The sequence below is a fragment of the Thalassophryne amazonica genome, chromosome 22 (assembly GCF_902500255.1).
Source record: "Thalassophryne amazonica chromosome 22, fThaAma1.1, whole genome shotgun sequence".
Classification (NCBI taxonomy): domain Eukaryota; kingdom Metazoa; phylum Chordata; class Actinopteri; order Batrachoidiformes; family Batrachoididae; genus Thalassophryne; species Thalassophryne amazonica.
The window spans coordinates 36719898-36738808 of NC_047124.1; the positions used below are offsets into that span (position 1 = coordinate 36719898).

At 45.8% G+C, this 18911-nt stretch overlaps 1 protein-coding gene across 2 annotated transcripts in view; it reads right to left on the bottom strand.

The window, feature by feature from the left end:
• The window catches only part of tmem178b (transmembrane protein 178B), a 175439-nt gene that overhangs the window by 80504 nt on the left and 76024 nt on the right, over window positions 1–18911 (bottom strand). For both annotated transcript variants that reach the window (XM_034163704.1, XM_034163703.1), the window contains one exon: window positions 5713–5826. In XM_034163704.1, coding sequence (XP_034019595.1) covers window positions 5713–5826 — 114 coding nt within the window. The remainder of the gene's footprint in view (window positions 1–5712; window positions 5827–18911) is intronic.

Consider the following 18911-nt stretch of genomic DNA (forward strand, 5'->3'; position numbering starts at 1 on the left):
GAAGCTCCAGCGGCTTTCACTGACTGGATGGTTTTTAGAACGACTGTATTTTATAGAGTGTAGGTCACACTGTTTGTCATTGTTACTGATTTTTTATTAACATGTTGAGGACGTTCTGCAACTCATTTACTGAAAAATCACATTAATCATCATGACAACGATGATGATGATGAACACGGACTGCACTATTATCTCACATCGAGAAAGTTGTAGGTTTGCTTCTCAGCTGGTCCTTTCTGTGTGGAGTTTGCGTGTTCTCTCCATGTTGGGTTTAGACATCTATGTTAGGGCCCTGTCCCAATGCGGAGAGGATTAATTGCGCATGAATTGAGTACACAAAGTACGGGCGTTCGTTATCGTCCGCAACAAAAATGCCAAAAAATGACAAATGTCCCAGTATGAATTACGGATATATTAATAATATATAGTGAATATATGATGAACAATCACGGTTGTATAATGCATGTAGTGAGGAAATGGATCTGACACATTGTGATTATCACGGCAGTATTACGGGTGTTTTATGAATGCATTGTGCACGGCATCTGCATTGCGGTCATAAAAGAAGCGCACTCGCTCCTTTTGGCATCACTATTCACACCAACAATACAGCCTCTGGAGCAACTGCTGGACTTGGGGAAGTTGATTGGAGTAAAGAAGCAGTGAACAGGGCGAGTGGTGACGTCAGCGGGTCGCATCAGAGCGCAGCTCATCTGAACGATTATAACAAGAAGTTAAATCTATTATAAACAGGAATAAATACTGTAACAGCTGCAGACAAGAAAGAAAAAACACGCAACTGTTTTATCAAGCCTTGACAAGACGGCTCAAAATGCTTTCTGCAGCTGGGCCGTTCGCATGCATGTGCACTCTGATTCAGGAGGTAATTGGAGTCGTTTTCAACAGGCAATTTGCACAATAAAATGATTCATCTGCCACAAAATAATTATTTCATATAGGCAGCATCCAACGCAGAGCGCGTGGCATCTGGTAGAACAAAGAACAGCTTCCAGCTGTGAACACAACGCATCTGATTTGCATCCGCCACAAATCAGATGCAAAGCAGATGTAATAAAAACGCTTTATTCGTGGCCAATCTGTATGCAGTCGCTACAACTTATTTTAGTTTGTGATGTGGACATGATGGGCACGCAAAATATCCATTTTACACACTGTCCCAGTCCGCTGCCAAGCTGCAATTCCCCGTCAGTTGCGGATATCAGCAGAAGACGGCGAATACACAGTGCACAGATTATGTATTGAGTATGTATTGAGTATGTATTGAGTATGTATGGAGTATGTAAGGCGGATGTCATCCGCAGCCAAAATTTTGTGCAGCTCAAAAATCCTGGAAACGGAAAAACGTGCCTCTGCGGATAATTGCGGACCTGTGCGGGTGTCCGCCAACTCATACCAGCATGGTTCATGGATACTGTGGATGTTAAGCGAATATGAGCCAATTTTGTGTGCAATCCAAACGCAAATCCTCCTAAACGCCAGTGGGACAGGGCCCTTAGTAATTATTTAACATTTGGATGACATGATTATGTGTTAAAATGATTTAATTCACTCAGAAATCTCTGTGCAGTCAAACATTGTAGTGGTTGTACTTTACACATACTATTTTCTGCTCTTCAAAGTCTCCCCTCATAAATTGAATATAAATATTTTAAATATAAATATTTTAATTAGTATTCGGTTAATTTATGGCTATGATGATTTTTTTTTCAACCAGATCTCACCGGGCCGTGTTTGGAGCGGCTGAGTTCTCCCCATTCAGCAAATCAGGAAAACTCCCTTTTTTGAGGGGGGTCAGACCTCTCCAGGCAAACAAACTCTTCTTGATATTTTTGAAAATACTTTTTTCCCTTGTGTGGCGACTGAACACCGCATTGTGCAGCAGTGCGTCGGACGTGCCGGCCTTGTTTCAGCCCACGAGCGGCGCGTCTCAGCTGTCTGACATCACAATAAGACCTCACTGTCGCCCTTTACTTGTGCACAAAGTACAGATTGATCAGTGCTGCATATCTGATCTCTGGGAAAACCTGCAGAATAAACAAATGTGCCTATGAAAAGTCCACAAACTCTGGATGAATGTGCATTTTATGTGGGTCTGAAGATTGTAAATCTTGTTTACAGGAAAGAGTTTCTGAAGGAAACAATCAGTTTTGTGTGTAGCTGTTCTGAGATCTGAGCTGAAGACAAAGCTGAGCTTCACTCTCTCTGGGATTGCTGCTTTTCAGGCCTTGTGGTGATCTTCATTCGGGGTCACTCGGTGCCGTGCTTTGTTCTGGCACCGTGCACAGGTGCTCAGTGATTTTTGCTTTTCATGCCCACATACAGCGACAGGCCATCGCTCAGAGAGGTGCAGCTCTGTGTGGATGTGCTCCGTAATAAGGACATTAAAAACGTCTGCCTGCAGACGGGTGACCTTCTTGTCGTAAAACTGAGCCACGTGTTTCCTGATACAGTACATATAAAACACACAGAACCTCACAAATTGAACCCAGTAAATGTGATGCCTTTGATCCTAAGATGGAACTAAAAGGTGGAAGGTCTGGTAAACGGTAAGTAGGTCTGCAGAAGAACATGTTTGATGCCATAAAATGTCAAACAGATTTGAGTTACCAAAAGCAAACCAACAAAAAAAACAACTCATAAGCCATGATGGGCCCTATCTGTACCTTCTATAGTGCACAGTCTAAGGGCCCTGTCCCACTGGTGTTTAGGAGGATTTGCGTTTGGATTGCGCACAAAATTGGCTCATATTCGCTTAACATCCGCAATATCCAAGAAACATGCTTGTATGAGTCGGCCGACACCCGCACACGTCCGCAATTATCCGCAGAGGCACGTTTTCCATTACCAGGATTTTTGAGCTGCACAAAATTTTGGCTGCAGATGACATCCGCATTACATACTCCATACATACTCAATACATATTCAATCTATGCGCTGTATATTCACCATCATCTGCTGATATCCGCAAGTGACAGAGATTTGCGGCTTGGCAGTGGACTGGGACAGTGTGTAAAACGGATATTTTGTGGCGCCCATCATGTCCATATCACAAACTAAAATAAGTTGTAGCGACTGCATACAGACTGGCCACGAATAAAGCGTTTTTATTACGTCTGCTTTGCGGTGGATGCAAATCAGATGCGCTGTGTTCACAGCTGGATGCCATTCTTTGTTCTACCGGCTGCCACGTGTATATAAAATAATTATTTTGTGGCGGATTAATCATTTTATTCTGCAAATTGCCTGTTGAAAACAGCTCTAATCACCTCCTGCATCACAGGGCTCCAGCTGCAGAAAGCATTTTGAGCCGTCTAAAAATGTAATTATTTGACTTGTTTACATTGTCAAGGCTTGATAAAACAGTTGTGTGTTTTTTCCTTCTTGTCTGCAGCTGTTACAGTATTTATTCCTGTGTTTATAACAGATTTAACTTCTTGTTATGATCGTTCAGACGAGCTGCGCTCTGATGTGATCCGCTGACATCACCACTCACCCTGTTCACTGCTTCTTTACTCCAATCAACTTGTCCAAGTCCAGCAGTTGCTCCAGAGGCTGTATTGTTGGTATGAATAGTGATGCCGACGGCCCGAGTGCGCTTCTTTTATGACCACAATGCAGATGCCTTGCACACGCAACACGTGCGCGATGCATCATAACACACCCGTAATACTGCCGTGATAATCACAATGCGTCAGATCCATTTCCTCACTACATGCGTTATGTACCGTGATTGTTCATCATATATTCACTATATATTATTAATATATCCGTAATTCATACTGGGACATTTGTCATTTTTGGTCATTTTTGTTGCGGATGACAACGTACGCCTGTAATTTGTGTTCTCAATTCATGCGCAATTAATCCTCTCCCCAGTGGGACAGGGCCCTAAACGCCAGTGGGACAGGGCCCTAAAGTGCATACAAGGGACATGTCCAAGTCTACTTTTTTATGTGGAACAAGTGCACTGTAAGGTGGAGGAGGTGCCAAGACATTAATTTAGTGTTGTAAAGAATCATGGTTGTGATTGTCAGATTGTCATCTGTCATTGCCTTTAAGAGCAGTGAGCACTTGAATCTGGTGCATTGTTATTCTGATGGTGGACTCAGTAGATACACCATATGTGCTGCCTCATCTGCATTGTGGGCCCCATCTGCACTGCTTGTGTCATCTGCACTGTCTGTGCCGTCTGCACTTTCTGCACCATCTGCATCATCTGCACCATCTGCATGATGCACTGTCTGCACTGTCTGCACCATCTGCACTGCCTGCACCATCTGCCTTGTCTGCACCGTCTGCACCATCTGCACTGCCTGCACCATCTGCCTTGTCTGCACCGTCTGCACCGTCTGCACTGTCTGCACCAACTGCCTTGTCTGCACTGTCTGCACCATCTGCACCGTCTGCACCATCTGCACTGTCTGCACCATCTGCACCGTCTGCATCATCTGCACTGTCTGCACCATCTGCACTGTCTGCACCATCTGCCTTGTCTGCACCATCTGCACCGTCTGCATCATCTGCACTGTCTGCATCATCTGCACTGTCTGCACCATCTGCACCGTCTGCATCATCTGCACTGTCTGCATCATCTGCACTGTCTGCACCATCTGCACTGTCTGCACCATCTGCACTGTCTGCACCATCTGCACCGTCTGCATCATCTGCACTGTCTGCACCATCTGCACTGTCTGCACTTACTCACGCTGTCGCTCACTCACTTCACTCACTCACTCACTAACTCACTTACTCACGCTGCTGCTCACTCACTTCACTCAGTCACTCACTTACTCACGCTGCCAGTCACTCACTAACTCACTTACTCACTCTGTCGCTCACTCACTTCACTCAGTCACACTCTCACTTCATTCACTCTCTCAGTTCCTCACTCACTTCACTCACTCACTTCACTCACTCATTTCACTCACTCACTCACTCATTTCACTCACTCACTTCACTCACTCACTCACGCTGCTGCTCACTCACTTCACTCAGTCACTCACTTACTCACGCTGCCAGTCACTCACTAACTCACTTACTCACTCTGTCGCTCACTCACTTCACTCAGTCACACTCTCACTTCATTCACTCTCTCAGTTCCTCACTCACTTCACTCACTCATTTCACTCACTCACTCACTCATTTCACTCACTCACTTCACTCACTTACTCACGCTGCTGCTCACTCACTTCACTCAGTCACTCACTAACTCACTTACTCACTCTGTCGCTCACTCACTTCACTCAGTCACACTCTCACTTCATTCACTCTCTCAGTTCCTCACTCACTTCACTCACTCACTTCACTCACTCACTCTGTCGGTTATCTGTTTCCAGTCAGATGGAACGATGAGATTGTGTTGAAAAAGAAGCTCCTGTGAAGTTCAAATTTGATTCTAGATTCATATGCTCATCACTAAATATCAGGAATTCACCAAAACATGAAGACACTGAGTAAATGTCCCCTGATGATGGCGCTATATCAAATCTGGACTAACAGCTGTAATCTTATGGACCAAGTACCTGCTCCTGATTTCTCCAATCCCACTAAAATGTCCACCAACAGGACAAAGTTAAATAAGTTAAAATAAGAGGCCAGAAAAAGAGACTTGATGACATCAGCCTAGATTTACAGTCAAAACACTTCACACAAACAGGAAGTGCGTGTTTCAGCCGTGACTCGCTGACTTACGGAGGGCGTGCCACTCGTCCTGCCTGATGGTTTTGGTGATGTTGTAGGACAGGTTCTTGGGTATTGTCGCCGAAGAGTAGTGATACTTGATGTAGGAGCACCTGGTAATGGAACCTGCAGAGACAAGAAGAAGGTTTCACTTAAACCTCACCCATTCACTCACTCACTCACTCACTAACATACACAACCACCAAAGGTGCCACTTGCCGGCAAGCAAGACAGGCAAGTGCTTGGGGGCCAGCAGGGGGCAGCCAAAGACTGACAAACTTTAAACTACAGCAGTGCCAAATGTACAAAGATTACACCAATCCAGAGACAGGCAACTTTGTGGAAAGTACTCAGGAAGTAAAGTAGTGCAGAACTCAAGTAAAGTACTTGTAGTGATGGTGACATCAACCAGCACAGAGTGGATCCAAGCTGACGGGAAGCTAGTGTACAAAAAGAAAAGAGAATCCAGTCCATTTTCAAAATAAATCACCCAGTGTCACAGACACACTGGATTTCCCTTTGAGAACAAGAACAACCTCAAACACTTTGAAAATCACCTCAAAGGCACCAAAGGTTTGTGTGGATCTGGTGGAGGTCTCAAGGAAGTCAAAGAACTCCGAGATTGGACTGAGATGCTGAATCCTCTGGATGTTGGGCTGTCATGGCTGACACACCTATAAAATGTTGGGTGATGGTCTAGTAGGGGAGGTGGTGGTCTAGTAGGAGAGATGATAGTGTAGTGGAGGGGGTGATGGTATAGTAGGGAAGGGGTGATGGTCTAGTAGGGAAGATGATGGTGTAGTGGAGGGGGGATGGTCTAGTAGGGAGGGGGTGATAGTCTAGTAGGGGAGATGATGGTGTAGTGGAGGGGGGATGGTCTAGTAGGGGAAGGGGTGATGGTGTAGTGGAGGGGGTGATGGTCTAGTATTGAGGGGGTGATAGTCTAGTAAGGGATGTGGTGGTCTAGTAGGGGAGGTGGTGGTCTAGTAGGAGAGATGATGGTGTAGTGGAGGGGGGATGGTCTAGTAAGGAGGGGGTGATAGTCTAGTAGGGGAGGTGGTGGTCTAGTAGGGGAGATGATGGTGTAGTGGAGGGGGTGATGGTATAGTAGGGAAGGGGTGATGGTCTAGTGGAGGAGGTGATGGGCTAGTAGGGGAGGTGGTGGTCTAGTAGGAGAGATGATGGTGTAGTGGAGGGGGTGATGGTCTAGTAGGGGAGGTGGTGGTCTAGTAGGAGAGATGATGGTGTAGTGGAAGGGGGATGGTATAGTAGGGAAGGGGTGATGGTCTAGTGGAGGGGGTGATGGGCTAGTAGGGAGGGGGTGATAGTATAGTAGGGGAGAAGATGGTGTAGTGGAGGGGGGATGGTCTAGTAGGGGAAGGGGTGGTCTAGTAGGGGAGATGATGGTGTAGTGGAGGGGGTGATGGTCTAGTAGGGGAGGTGGTGGTCTAGTAGGGGAGATGATGGTGTAGTGGAGGGGTGATGGTATAGTAGGGGAGGTGGTGGTCTAGTAGGGGAGATGATGGTGTAGTGGAGGGGGTGATAGTCTAGTAGGGGAGGTGGTGGTCTAGTAGGGGAGATGATGGTGTAGTGGAGGGGGTGATGGTCTAGTAGGGGAGGTGGTGGTCTAGAAGGGGAGATGATGGTGTAGTGGAGGGGGTGATAGTCTAGTAGGGGAGGTGGTGGTGTAGTGGAGGGGGGATGGTCTAGTAGGGGAAGGGGTGATGGTGTAGTGGAGGGGGTGATGGTCTAGTATTGAGGGGGTGATAGTCTAGTAGGGGAGGTGGTGGTCTAGTAGGAGAGATTGATGGTCTAGTAGGGAGGGGGTGATGGTCTAGTAGGGGAGGTGGTGGTCTAGAAGGGGAGATGATGGTGTAGTGGAGGGGGTGATAGTCTAGTAGGGGAGGTGGTGGTGTAGTGGAGGGGGGATGGTCTAGTAGGGGAAGGGGTGATGGTGTAGTGGAGGGGGTGATGGTCTAGTATTGAGGGGGTGATAGTCTAGTAGGGGAGGTGGTGGTCTAGTAGGAGAGATTGATGGTCTAGTAGGGAGGGCGTGATGGTATAGTAGGGAAGGGGTGATGGTCTAGTGGAGGGGGTGATGGGCTAGTAGGGAGGGGGTGATAGTCTAGTAGGGGAGATGATGGTGTAGTGGAGGGGGGATGGTCTAGTAGGGGAAGGGGTGATGGTGTAGTGGAGGGGGTGATGGTCTAGTATTGAGGGGGTGATAGTCTAGTAGGGGAGGTGGTGGTCTAGTAGGAGAGATTGATGGTCTAGTAGGGAGGGGGGTGATGGTCTAGTAGGGGAGGTGGTGGTCTAGTAGGAGAGATTGATGGTGTAGTGGAGGGGGTGATGGTCTAGTAGGGGAGGTGGTGGTCTAGAAGGGGAGATGATGGTGTAGTGGAGGGGGTAATGGTCTAGTAGGGGAGGTGGTGGTCTAGTAGGGGAGATGATGGTGTAGTGGAGGGGGTGATAGTCTAGTAGGGGAGGTGGTGGTCTAGTAGGGGAGATGATGGTGTAGTGGAGGGGGTGATGGTCTAGTAGGGGAGGTGGTGGTCTAGAAGGGGAGATGATGGTGTAGTGGAGGGGGGTAATGGTCTAGTAGGGGAGGTGGTGGTCTAGTAGGGGAGATGATGGTGTCGTGGAGGGGGTGATGGTCTAGTACGGGAGGTGGTCATCTAGTAGGGGAGATGATGGTCTAGTGGAGGGTGTGATGGTCTAGTACGGGAGCTGGTGGTCTAGTAGGGGAGATGATGGTGTAGTGGAGGGGGTGATGGTCTAGTACGGGGGTGACGGTCAAGTAGGGGAGGTGGTAATGTAGTAGGGGAGATGATGATCTAGTGGAGGTGGTGATGGTCTAATGGGGTTAGTGGTTAAGCAGGTGGCTTCAGACCTGGGCCCAGTTTCATAAAGCAATGTAATCTTTCAGTCTACTAAACTTATTTAGTCGACTACAGTAAGTCACTCAATATTATCCGTCTAATCACCATTTCACATCGACAGTTAAACTTGCAAATTAGCAGTCTTACTTTAGTGGACTGTTTTCACAGGCATAAAGGCCTTGTGTGTTATGTGCTTGCACTTTATGAAACCAGGTCTAGAGGATTCTACATTCGAAACTCAGCCAGGCCGGAAAATCATCACAGGGTCCTTGGGCAAGGTCCTTCATCCCCTAGCTGGTCCTGATCGGTGTGTGTATTTACGTGAATGGGTGAATGTGAGGCATCATTGTAAAGCGCTTTGAACTTCTGATGCAGATGGAAAAGCGCTATATAAATGCAGTCTGTTTATTTGTGATCCACTCGGAGGCATTTGAAGTTGAAAATCCCGAGCTTGTCTGAAACACGCCATGACGTCACGACAACGCATTTTCAGGCAGCTACACGGAGGAATGCTTCATGGAAGGACACATTTCTTTTTGGTGCTTGTCTGAGGACACCTTACTTGTGTGAAGCACCTTGAGACAGCTTTGTTGTGATTTGGTGCGAACTGAATTGGATCTATTTGGGTGTTAAATAAAACAAGCAATGAATATTTTCCATTTATGCAGCGGAAAGAATATTAGCATGAGTTGAAAGATGGAACATGACATTCAATGAGGCCTGAACTCGTGCAAATACGGCTTTAAATGGACAGAAAAGGATGTTTTAATAGCATACATCAAGGATGTTAATTACCTCTCAGATTTCATCTTTTCAGGTCATTTCTGCAGCACTCTCAGCCGAACCCCCGTCCAACGCTGTCTTTTCTGTTTGTAGGGGTTTTTTTTTTTTTTATCTTTTTTTACTTTAACTCATGTAAAAGTATTTCATTGGAATGAGGACGTCTGTGTTTAGAGACACAAACACCTTGGACAGTTTTCAACATTTGGACAGTTTCTGCTTTTAGCTTTTAAAACTCAGCACAAAGCTCTTCTTCCTGATCCACAAACTTTAAATGATCAGATGTTTCCCCAGCAAACAGGAAATGTACCCAAACAGCGGCGTGTTGATGGTTGGACCGTGCGTGGCGAGCAGAACCGTCCGTGTCTGTGTGAGCACTCTGCAGCTCTGCAACACGGGCTGCTGAGGGAAGCTCACTGGCAAACTGCACGTCTGAGTGTCTCCACAGTTTTACGGTTTCATTAGGGTTCCTGAGACATCAGGAAATCCACAGTGAGTCTGAGGATCCCGATCCACACCATCAGAACATTCAGAGCCACCTGTTTTTAAAGCCGTGTTTGAGACAGAACACCACGTGCAGCTCTGCAGGAACACGGCTGGCCCACAGCCTTCACCGATCAACACCCAGAACCCATTATTAATCAATCTGAGCTCTGCTGCCACACCAGGCACCTATACTGTCCACCTGAGACCCCTTTCTCTCAGGTGGATCGCCGTCCTGGAAACAACATTCAGAGGAACATGCTGACTTTTAACTGGATGCTACACTAACAGCTACGCTGCTTTAAATGTACCATCAAAGTCTTTTACATCCATCTGTGATCCATTCAGTTTTTTTTTCATGGTTGCTTCACTCACTGGCTTGGCTGGGTGGACATAGGCCACTCTGAATTCCTTTTTGCCTAAAATGGACCTATCTTCTTGTCTAGATTGGCCCTAAAAACCAATCTGGCAACTTCCTGGTTCGGAGACTGAACATGTCTTTCTCTACTTGCTTGCAAGGTGTCACAAAGATTTGACCATTTGTTGTCACAAGGTGTGGTTTCGTCAGCCAAAAGGGCGTCAAGAGCCTCAACAGGCTGGCTCTGAATTGCTCAAGTAGTCCTGGATCACTCATGCTGAGCGTTTCCGTTTCAGGGATGCAGCACTGCTGGAGGGTATTGCTCTTTGGCTTGAGGAGATTTTGCAAAATAACTTTTAAATGTACCATGTATTCTGAAAACCAGAGAGCGTGTGCCAACTACAGGAGCCTCACACTACTCAGCCTCCCTGGTAAAATCTACTCCAGGGTGCTGGAAAGGAGGGTTCGGCCGATAGTTGAACCTGTGATTGAAGAGGAACAATGTGGGTTCCGTCCTGATCATGGAACAACCGACCAGCTCTTCACTCTCAGCAGGATCCTGGAGGGGGCCTGGGAGTATGCCCATCCAGTCTACATGTGATTTGTGGACTTGCAGAAGGCATATGATCGGGTACCCTAGGAGATACTGTGGGAGGTGCTGTGGGAATATGGAGTGAGGGGGTCCCTTCTCAGGACTATCCAATCTGTGTACTCACAAAGCGAGAGCTGTGTTCGGGTGCTCAGCAGTAAGTTGGACTTGTTTCCTGTGGAGGTTGGCCTCCGACAGGGCTGCGCCTTGTCACCAATCTCATTTGTGATATTCATGGACAGGATATCGAGGTGTATTTGTGGAGAGGAGGGTTTCCAGTTTGGTGGGCTCCTGCTTTTTGCAGATGATGTGGTCCTGTTGGCTTCATCAGCCTGTGACCTCCAGCACTCACTGGATCGGTTCCCACCTGAGTGTGAAGTGGCTTATTGGCCTGTGACTCAGAGGGATGGTCAGTCATTAAAACAGCCCTTGGTTTTAATGAAAAGAAAACAGAGGTGGTGGTTTTTGAACCTAGTAGTCTTTATGATTCCTCCTCTTTCGATCTGGGGCCCCTGGAAGCATATTTAAAACCTGTTATTCTTTATCTTGGTGGATGGTGATCTTAAATTGGACAGTCATATTGCAGCTGTGGTGAAATCTGCTTTTTATTATTTGAGACATTTGGCATTTTGGCAACAGTGAAACCTTTTCTTTCCAGCCAACATTTTGAGATGGTTATTCATGCTATTGTGTCATCTCATCTGGATTACTGCAGCTTAGTTTGATCATTTTTTAATTGCATTTTAGTGGTTCTTTTTATTTGTATTTTTATTGTGTTTTCATTTGTATTATGTTTGTAGTGTATAGCGCCTTGTGTCAGAGCTGGCTGTTTTAAGGTGCTTTATAAATAAAATTGGTATGGTACTCACAAAGCGAGAGCTGTGTTCAGGTGCTCTGCAGTAAGTCGGACTCTTTTCCGGTGGGGGTTGGCCTCCACCAGGGCTGCGCCTTGTCACCAATCCTGTTTGTGATATTCATGGACAGGATATCGAGGCGTAGTTGGGGGGGAGGAGGGTTACCAGTTTGGTGGGCTCAGGGTCTCATCACTGCTTTTTGCAGATGATGTGGTCCTGTTGGCTTCATCGGCCAGTGACCTCCAACACTCACTGGATTGGTTCACAGCCAAGTGTGAAGCGACTGGGATGAGGATCAGCACCTCTAAATCTGAGGTCATGGTTCTCAGCAGGAAACCAATGGATTGCCTACTCCGGGTAGGGAATGAGGTCTTGCCCCAAGTGAAGGAGTTCAAGTACCTCGGGGTCTTGGTCACGAGTGAGGGGACAATGAAGCGTGAGATTGTCCAGAGAATCGGTGTAGCAGGGGCGGTGTTCCATTCACTCTACTGTACTGTTGTGATGAAAAGGGAGCTGAGCCAAAAGGCGAAGCTCTCGATCTACTGGTTAATCTTCGTTCCTGCTCTCACCTATGGTCATGAGGGTTGAGTCATGATCGAAAGACCTAGATCACGGGTACAAGCAGCCAAAATGGGCTTCCTCAGGAGGGTGGCTGGTGTCTCCCTTAGAGATAGGGTGAGACGTTCAGTCATCCACGGGGAGCTCGGAGTAGAGCCGCTGCTCCTTCACGTTGAAAGGAGCCAGCTGAGGTGGTTCGGGCTCCTTAGGGTGGTGTTCTAGGCACATCCACCTGGGAGGAGACTCCGGGGAAGACCCAGGACTAGGTGGAGAGATTATATCTCCATACTGGCCTGGGAACACCTCGGGATCCCCCAGTCAGAGGTGGTCAATACGGTACAGGAAAGGGAAGTCTGAGGTGCCCTGCTGGAGCTGTTGCCCCCGCAAACCGAACCCGGATAAGCAGTTGAAGATGAGTGATGAGCGAGTGATGTATTCTGAAATACAGGGAACCAATTATTCTGAGATACAGGGAACCATGCATTCTGACTGACACATAAGTGTCTAATTCTGGGAGCATGTGCTTGTGCTGCGCTTTCCCGCATCCACATCACCAAACAACTGCTCTCATGGCAACCACCAAGGCAGACATGTTCATTCCCAGATCTCTAAAATAAAGATCCATCTGCCGCAACCAGGTGAAACATGGGTGTGTCCTTTGCCTTCTCCAGCTACTGGTGTCCTCAACACTCAGGCACCTGTATTCTGGATCATGCACAGAAAAATGGGCCACATGGCCAAACTGTCATAGTTGACACTCCTTCACAATGTAAGTGATCATCCTCTTCCTAGTCTGTCTTTGTCGCCGCTTGTTTGATAAAAAGTGGTAGCAAAGGATCCTTCAGAGACACCGAGGCCAAAGACTTCCAGTCATCACCTTAGGTCACTGGTTCGTGCCCAAGCATCACAACCATACAGCAATACAGGTAGCACCAGAACCCTAAGACTTGGATCTTCATTTACCTGCAAATGTATCAGCATCACCAAACACCTCTATCTAGTGTCCTCATGGCTCTACAAGCTCTTCGCAGGTGTCTCTTGATCTCAAAGGGTGAGGACCCAGAGACATGAATGTCACTGGAGAGATAAGTGAACATCTCTACAAGTTCAACTCTTTCACCACATATAGATACACTTCTTATGACCAAGTCTAGGAGGACATTAAAGCCTGAATCTTAGTCTTGATCCAGGACAATCTCAAACCCAGACACTCTGATTCCTCACTCAGCTTCTCAAGTGATACAATCAGAGCATCCACTGCCTCTGCAAAGATCACATCATTATCTGTGAATTCAAGGTAAGTAAACTTTTCCTCACCCACAAAACCACCCAAGGCACTCGTTTCCACAACCTGACCCAACACCCAGTCCATGCAACTGTTAAAAGGAGCAAGAACACGCCCCTGTGCGATGCCAGTTTTCACTAAAAAAAAACTCTGAATGGAGTCTCTGCCTCCATTCAGCACAGCACTCACAGTATCCTCACAGTATCTGTGTCTAGGCTGGGGATCCAACAACTTCTCAGGATGTCCCAGAGAGGAGTCTGATCAACCAGGAGAACACCATCTCCACCTGCTCAGCTCCAATCCCTGGAGCTTTCCTTGCCCTCAGTTGTTTTATGGCCTTTGCCATATCACCAAGATTTGGTGGATAACAAATGACTGGAGAATCACCTTTGAGAACCCTGGTGCCAGAAATGTCTACCATTCCAGCAGAGGATTAGTCATAAACAACGGCTCAAAGTATCCAGTCCAACGTGGCACTACAGCAGAGGGATCTGTCAGGACTGAACCATCCTCTGCCATAACTGCAGTGGGACGAAGTGTAGGTCTGGAGGAACAGAGTGCTTTGATTCCTCTGTGAGCAGGTAGAAGGTCACTGGGCCACAGATGGTGTGTCACCTGATCACAAATTCCTCAAACAAACACCTCCCTTTCCATTTTACATTAAAAGTAAAAATTTTTTTGTATGATCCAATTTCAGTTTTTGCCTCTATTTAGGCCTTGGCTTTGAGGGTTTGAGTTTGGAGTACAATACTGTCTATATGACAGCAAGTTGGAGATGTGAACACTTTGATGAAGGTCAACACTTCAGGCCTGATTTATGTGTCCCAGTGTGCGTGGACAAAAATGTGGCTGCCTGCTGCCCCAAGTGCTTGGATTGTGTCCAACTTTAATTAGGATGGTTAAATGCAGTAACCAAATTTTGTTGCATGTGTTCATGTGTGTACCATGATGATACAGACATTTCATTCATTCATTCAAATTTATTCTGCACACTCTCAGAGACAAATTTAAATTTAACATGTCCAAAAGAACTCTAAGAGACTCTTCATTACGTCTATATTTTTGCATATTTGAAAGCAACATGCTGTGGAATTGTAGACAAGCATAAATCTGATTGAATTTCAATTTATTTTCATTTACAGTATATAACGCCAAATCACAACAAAGCTGTCTCAAGACACTTTACACAAGTAAGGTCTAACGTTACCAACCCCCACAGCAAGAACACAGGCGACAGTGGTAAGATAAAACTTCCTCTGATGATTTTGAGGAAGAAACCACAAGCAGACCAGACTCAATGGGGCGACCCTCTGCTTGGGTCATTCTAACAGTTACAAGGTTTTATAAAGTTTTACAAAGCTGAAGAAACAGAAAACAGGAAATCAAAACAACATAACATAACACAAGAAGATGCATTTGATGAGAAGCCCCCACAGGCGTTTATTCCACAGGCAGGGGTCATCCAGCAGTCTCCATGCAGTCAATGGGACTGTTCCCACGGTAAAGTACATTCCAAATGCAGACTTTAGTGTGCATCACCAGCAGGCATGGCGTCTCGCGGTCAGTCCGGCACCCTGCAGTCTGTAGCTGTCAGTCCTGTAAACCTATGCGACATTATTCGCACCTTGGACAGAGATAAAGAGCAGAACTAACCGGTCGGAAAAACTACTCTTAAGGTACACTCTATCAGGCTCAATAGGCAGGACAGGCTGGACGGAAATGCAAAATGCAGGGATACAGCTCAGCAGAGACAGGACATTTACTGGATACACAGGCTGGGGTCAGTACACAAAAAGGCAGTCCAAAAAGTGCAACAGTATCAAAGGCATCAGGCAACAAGGCATGGTCAGAGTACACAGGCAGGTAGTCAAAAAACCGATGAGACAAACAAGCAAGGCAAGAGAACAAGAACTAAGCTGGAAGGAAGGCACTAGGCACATCGATCTGGCGAAGAGCAAAGGCAAACAATGAAGCTTATAAGCATCCAGGTGATTACTACAAACCAAGGACAGGTGTGCAGAGAAGCTCCCAGAACGGGCGTGGCCAGACAGAGAGAGAGAGAGAGACACCCACCACCAAGAGCCAAGAGAGGAAGACAAGAAGAAACAGGACAGAGAAAACCCAAGCAGAAAGACAAAGCAGGCAAACACCCTGACCAGCCCAGAATCTGACAGTACCCTAACCCCCCCCACCCCAAGGGCCAACCCCCGACGGCCCAGGAACAGAAGGGTGAGAATCATGAAACTCACGCACAAGACCGGGGTCCAAAATAAACCGGGAGGAAATCCAAGACCGCTCCTCTGGGCCATAGCCCTCCCAGTCCACCAAGTACTGGAAGCCACGACCCCGCCGCCGGGAAGCCAGGAAACGCCGCACAGTGAAGACGGGACCCCCACCCACAAACCGGGCAGAGGGCGGGGGAACGGCAGGCAGGCACACGGGGCTGGAACGGACTGGTTTGAGATGGCTGAGGTGGAAAGTGGGATGAACTCTCAACTCAACTCAACTTTTTTTCTTGTATAGCGCCAAATCACAACAAACAGTTGCCCCAAGGCGCTCCACATTGCAAGGCAAGGCCATACAATAATTATGAAACACAGTCTACGTCTAAAGCAACATAACCAAGGGATGGTCCAGGGTCACCCGATCCAGCCCTAACTATAAGCCTTAGCGAAAAGGAAAGTTTTAAGCCTAATCTTAAAAGTAGAGAGGGTATCTGTCTCCCTGATCTGAATTGGGAGCTGGTTCCACAGGAGAGGAGCCTGAAAGCTGAAGGCTCTGCCTCCCATTCTACTCTTACAAACCCTAGGAACTACAAGTAAGCCCGCAGTCTGAGAGCGAAGCGCTCTAATGGGGTAATATGGTACTATGAGGTCCCTAAGATAAGATGGGACCTGATTATTCAAAACCTTATAAGTAAGAAGAATAATTTTAAATTCTATTCTAGCATTAACAGGAAGCCAATGAAGGGAGGCCAACACGGGTGAGATATGCTCTCTCCTGCTAGTCCCCGTCAGTACTCTAGCTGCAGCATTCTGAACCAACTGAAGGCTTTTTAGGGAACTTTTAGGACAACCTGATAATAATGAATTACAATAGTCCAGCCTAGAGGAAACAATGCATGAATTAGTTTTTCAGCATCACTCTGAGACAAGACCTTTCTGATTTTAGAGATATTGCGTAAATGCAAAAAGGCAGTCCTACATATTTGTTTAATATGCGCTTTGAATGACATATCCTGATCAAAAATAACTCCAAGATTTCTCACAGTATTACTAGAGATCAGGGAAATGCCATCCAGAGTAACGATCTGGTTAGACACCATGCTTCTAAGATTTGTGGGGCCAAGTACAATAACTTCAGTTTTATCTGAGTTTAAAAGCAGGAAATTAGAGGTCATCCATGTCTTTATGTCTGTAAGACAATCCTGCAATTTAGCTAATTGGTGCGTATCCTCTGGCTTCATGGATAGATAAAGCTGGGTATCATCTGCGTAACAATGAAAATTTAAGCAATACCGTCTAATAATACTGCCCAAGGGAAGCATGTATAAGTGAATAAAATTGGTCCTAGCACAGAACCTTGTGGAACTCCATAATTAACTTTAGTCTGTGAAAGAAGATTCCCCATTTACATGAACAAACTGTAATCTATTAGACAATATGATTCAAACCACCGCAGCGCAATGCCTTTAATACCTATGACATGCTCTAATCTCTGTAATAAAATTTTATGGTCAACAGTATCAAAAGCAGCACTGAGGTCCAACAGAACAAGCACAGAGATAAGTCCACTGTCCGAAGCCATAAGAAGATCATTTGTAACCTTCACTAATGCTGTTTCTGTACTATGATGAATTCTAAAACCTGACTGAAACTCTTCAAATAGACCATTCCTCTGCAGGTGATCAGTTAGCTGTTTTACAACTACCCTCTCAAGAATCTTGAGAGAAAAGGAAGGTTGGAGATTGGCCTATAATTAGCTAAGATAGCTGGGTCAAGTGATGGCTTTTTAAGTAATGGTTTAATTACTGCCACCTTAAAGGCCTGTGGTACATAACCAACTAACAAAGATAGATTGATCATATTTAAGATTGAAGCATTAAATAATGGTAGGACTTCCTTGAGCAGCCTGGCAGGAATGGGGTCTAATAAGCATGTTGATGGTTTGGATGAAGTAACTAATGAAAATAACTCAGACAGAACAATCGGAGAGAAAGAGTCTAACCAAATACCGGCATCACTGAAAGCAGCCAAAGATAACGATACATCTTTGGGATGGTTATGAGTAATTTTTTCTCTAATAGTCAAAATTTTGTTAGCAAAGAAGTCATGAAGTCATTACTAGTTAAAGTTAATGGAATACTCAGCTCAATAGAGCTCTGACTCTTTGTCAGCCTGGCTACAGTGCTGAAAAGAAACCTGGGGTTGTTCTTATTTTCTTCAATTAGTGATGAGTAGAAAGATGTCCTAGCTTCACGAAGGGCTTTCTTATAGAGCAACAAACTCTTTTTCCAGGCTAAGTGAAGATCTTCTAAATTAGTGAGACGCCATTTCCTCTCCAACTTACGGGTTATCTGCTTTAAGCTACGAGTTTGTGAGTTATACCACGGAGTCAGACACTTCTGATTTAAAGCTCTCTTTTTCAGAGGAGCTACAGCATCCAAAGTTGTCTTCAATGAGGATGTAAAACTATTGACAAGATACTCTAACTCCCTTACAGAGTTTAGGTAGCTACTCTGCTCTGTGTTGGTATATGACATTAGAGAACATAAAGAAGGAATCATATCCTTAAACCTAGGTACAGCGCTTTCTGAAAGACTTCTAGTGTAATGAAACTTATTCCCCACTGCAGGGTAGTCCATCAGGGTAAATGTAAATGTTATTAAAAAATGATCAGACAAAAGGGAGTTTTCAGGGAATACTGTTAAGTCTTCTATTTCCATACATAAGTCAGAACAAGATCTAAAATATGATTAAAGTGGTGGGTGGACTCATTTACTTTTTGAGCAAAGCCGATAGAGTCTAATAATAGATTAAATGCAGTGTTGAGGCTGTCATTCTCAGCATCTGTGTGGATGTTAAAATCGCCCACTATAATTATCTTATCTGAGCTAAGCACTAAGTCAGACAAAAGGTCTGAAAATTCACAGAGAAACTCACAGTAACGACCAGGTGGACGATAGATAATAACAAATAAAACTGGTTTTTGGGACTTCCAATTTGGATGGACAAGACTAAGATACAAGCTTTCAAATGAATTAAAGCTCTGTCTAGGTTTTTGATTAATTAATAAGCTGGAATGGAAGATTGCTGCTAATCCTCCGCCCCGGCCCGTGCTACGAGCATTCTGACAGTTAGTGTGACTCGGGGGTGTTGACTCATTTAAACTAACATATTCATCCTGCTGTAACCAAGTTTCTGTT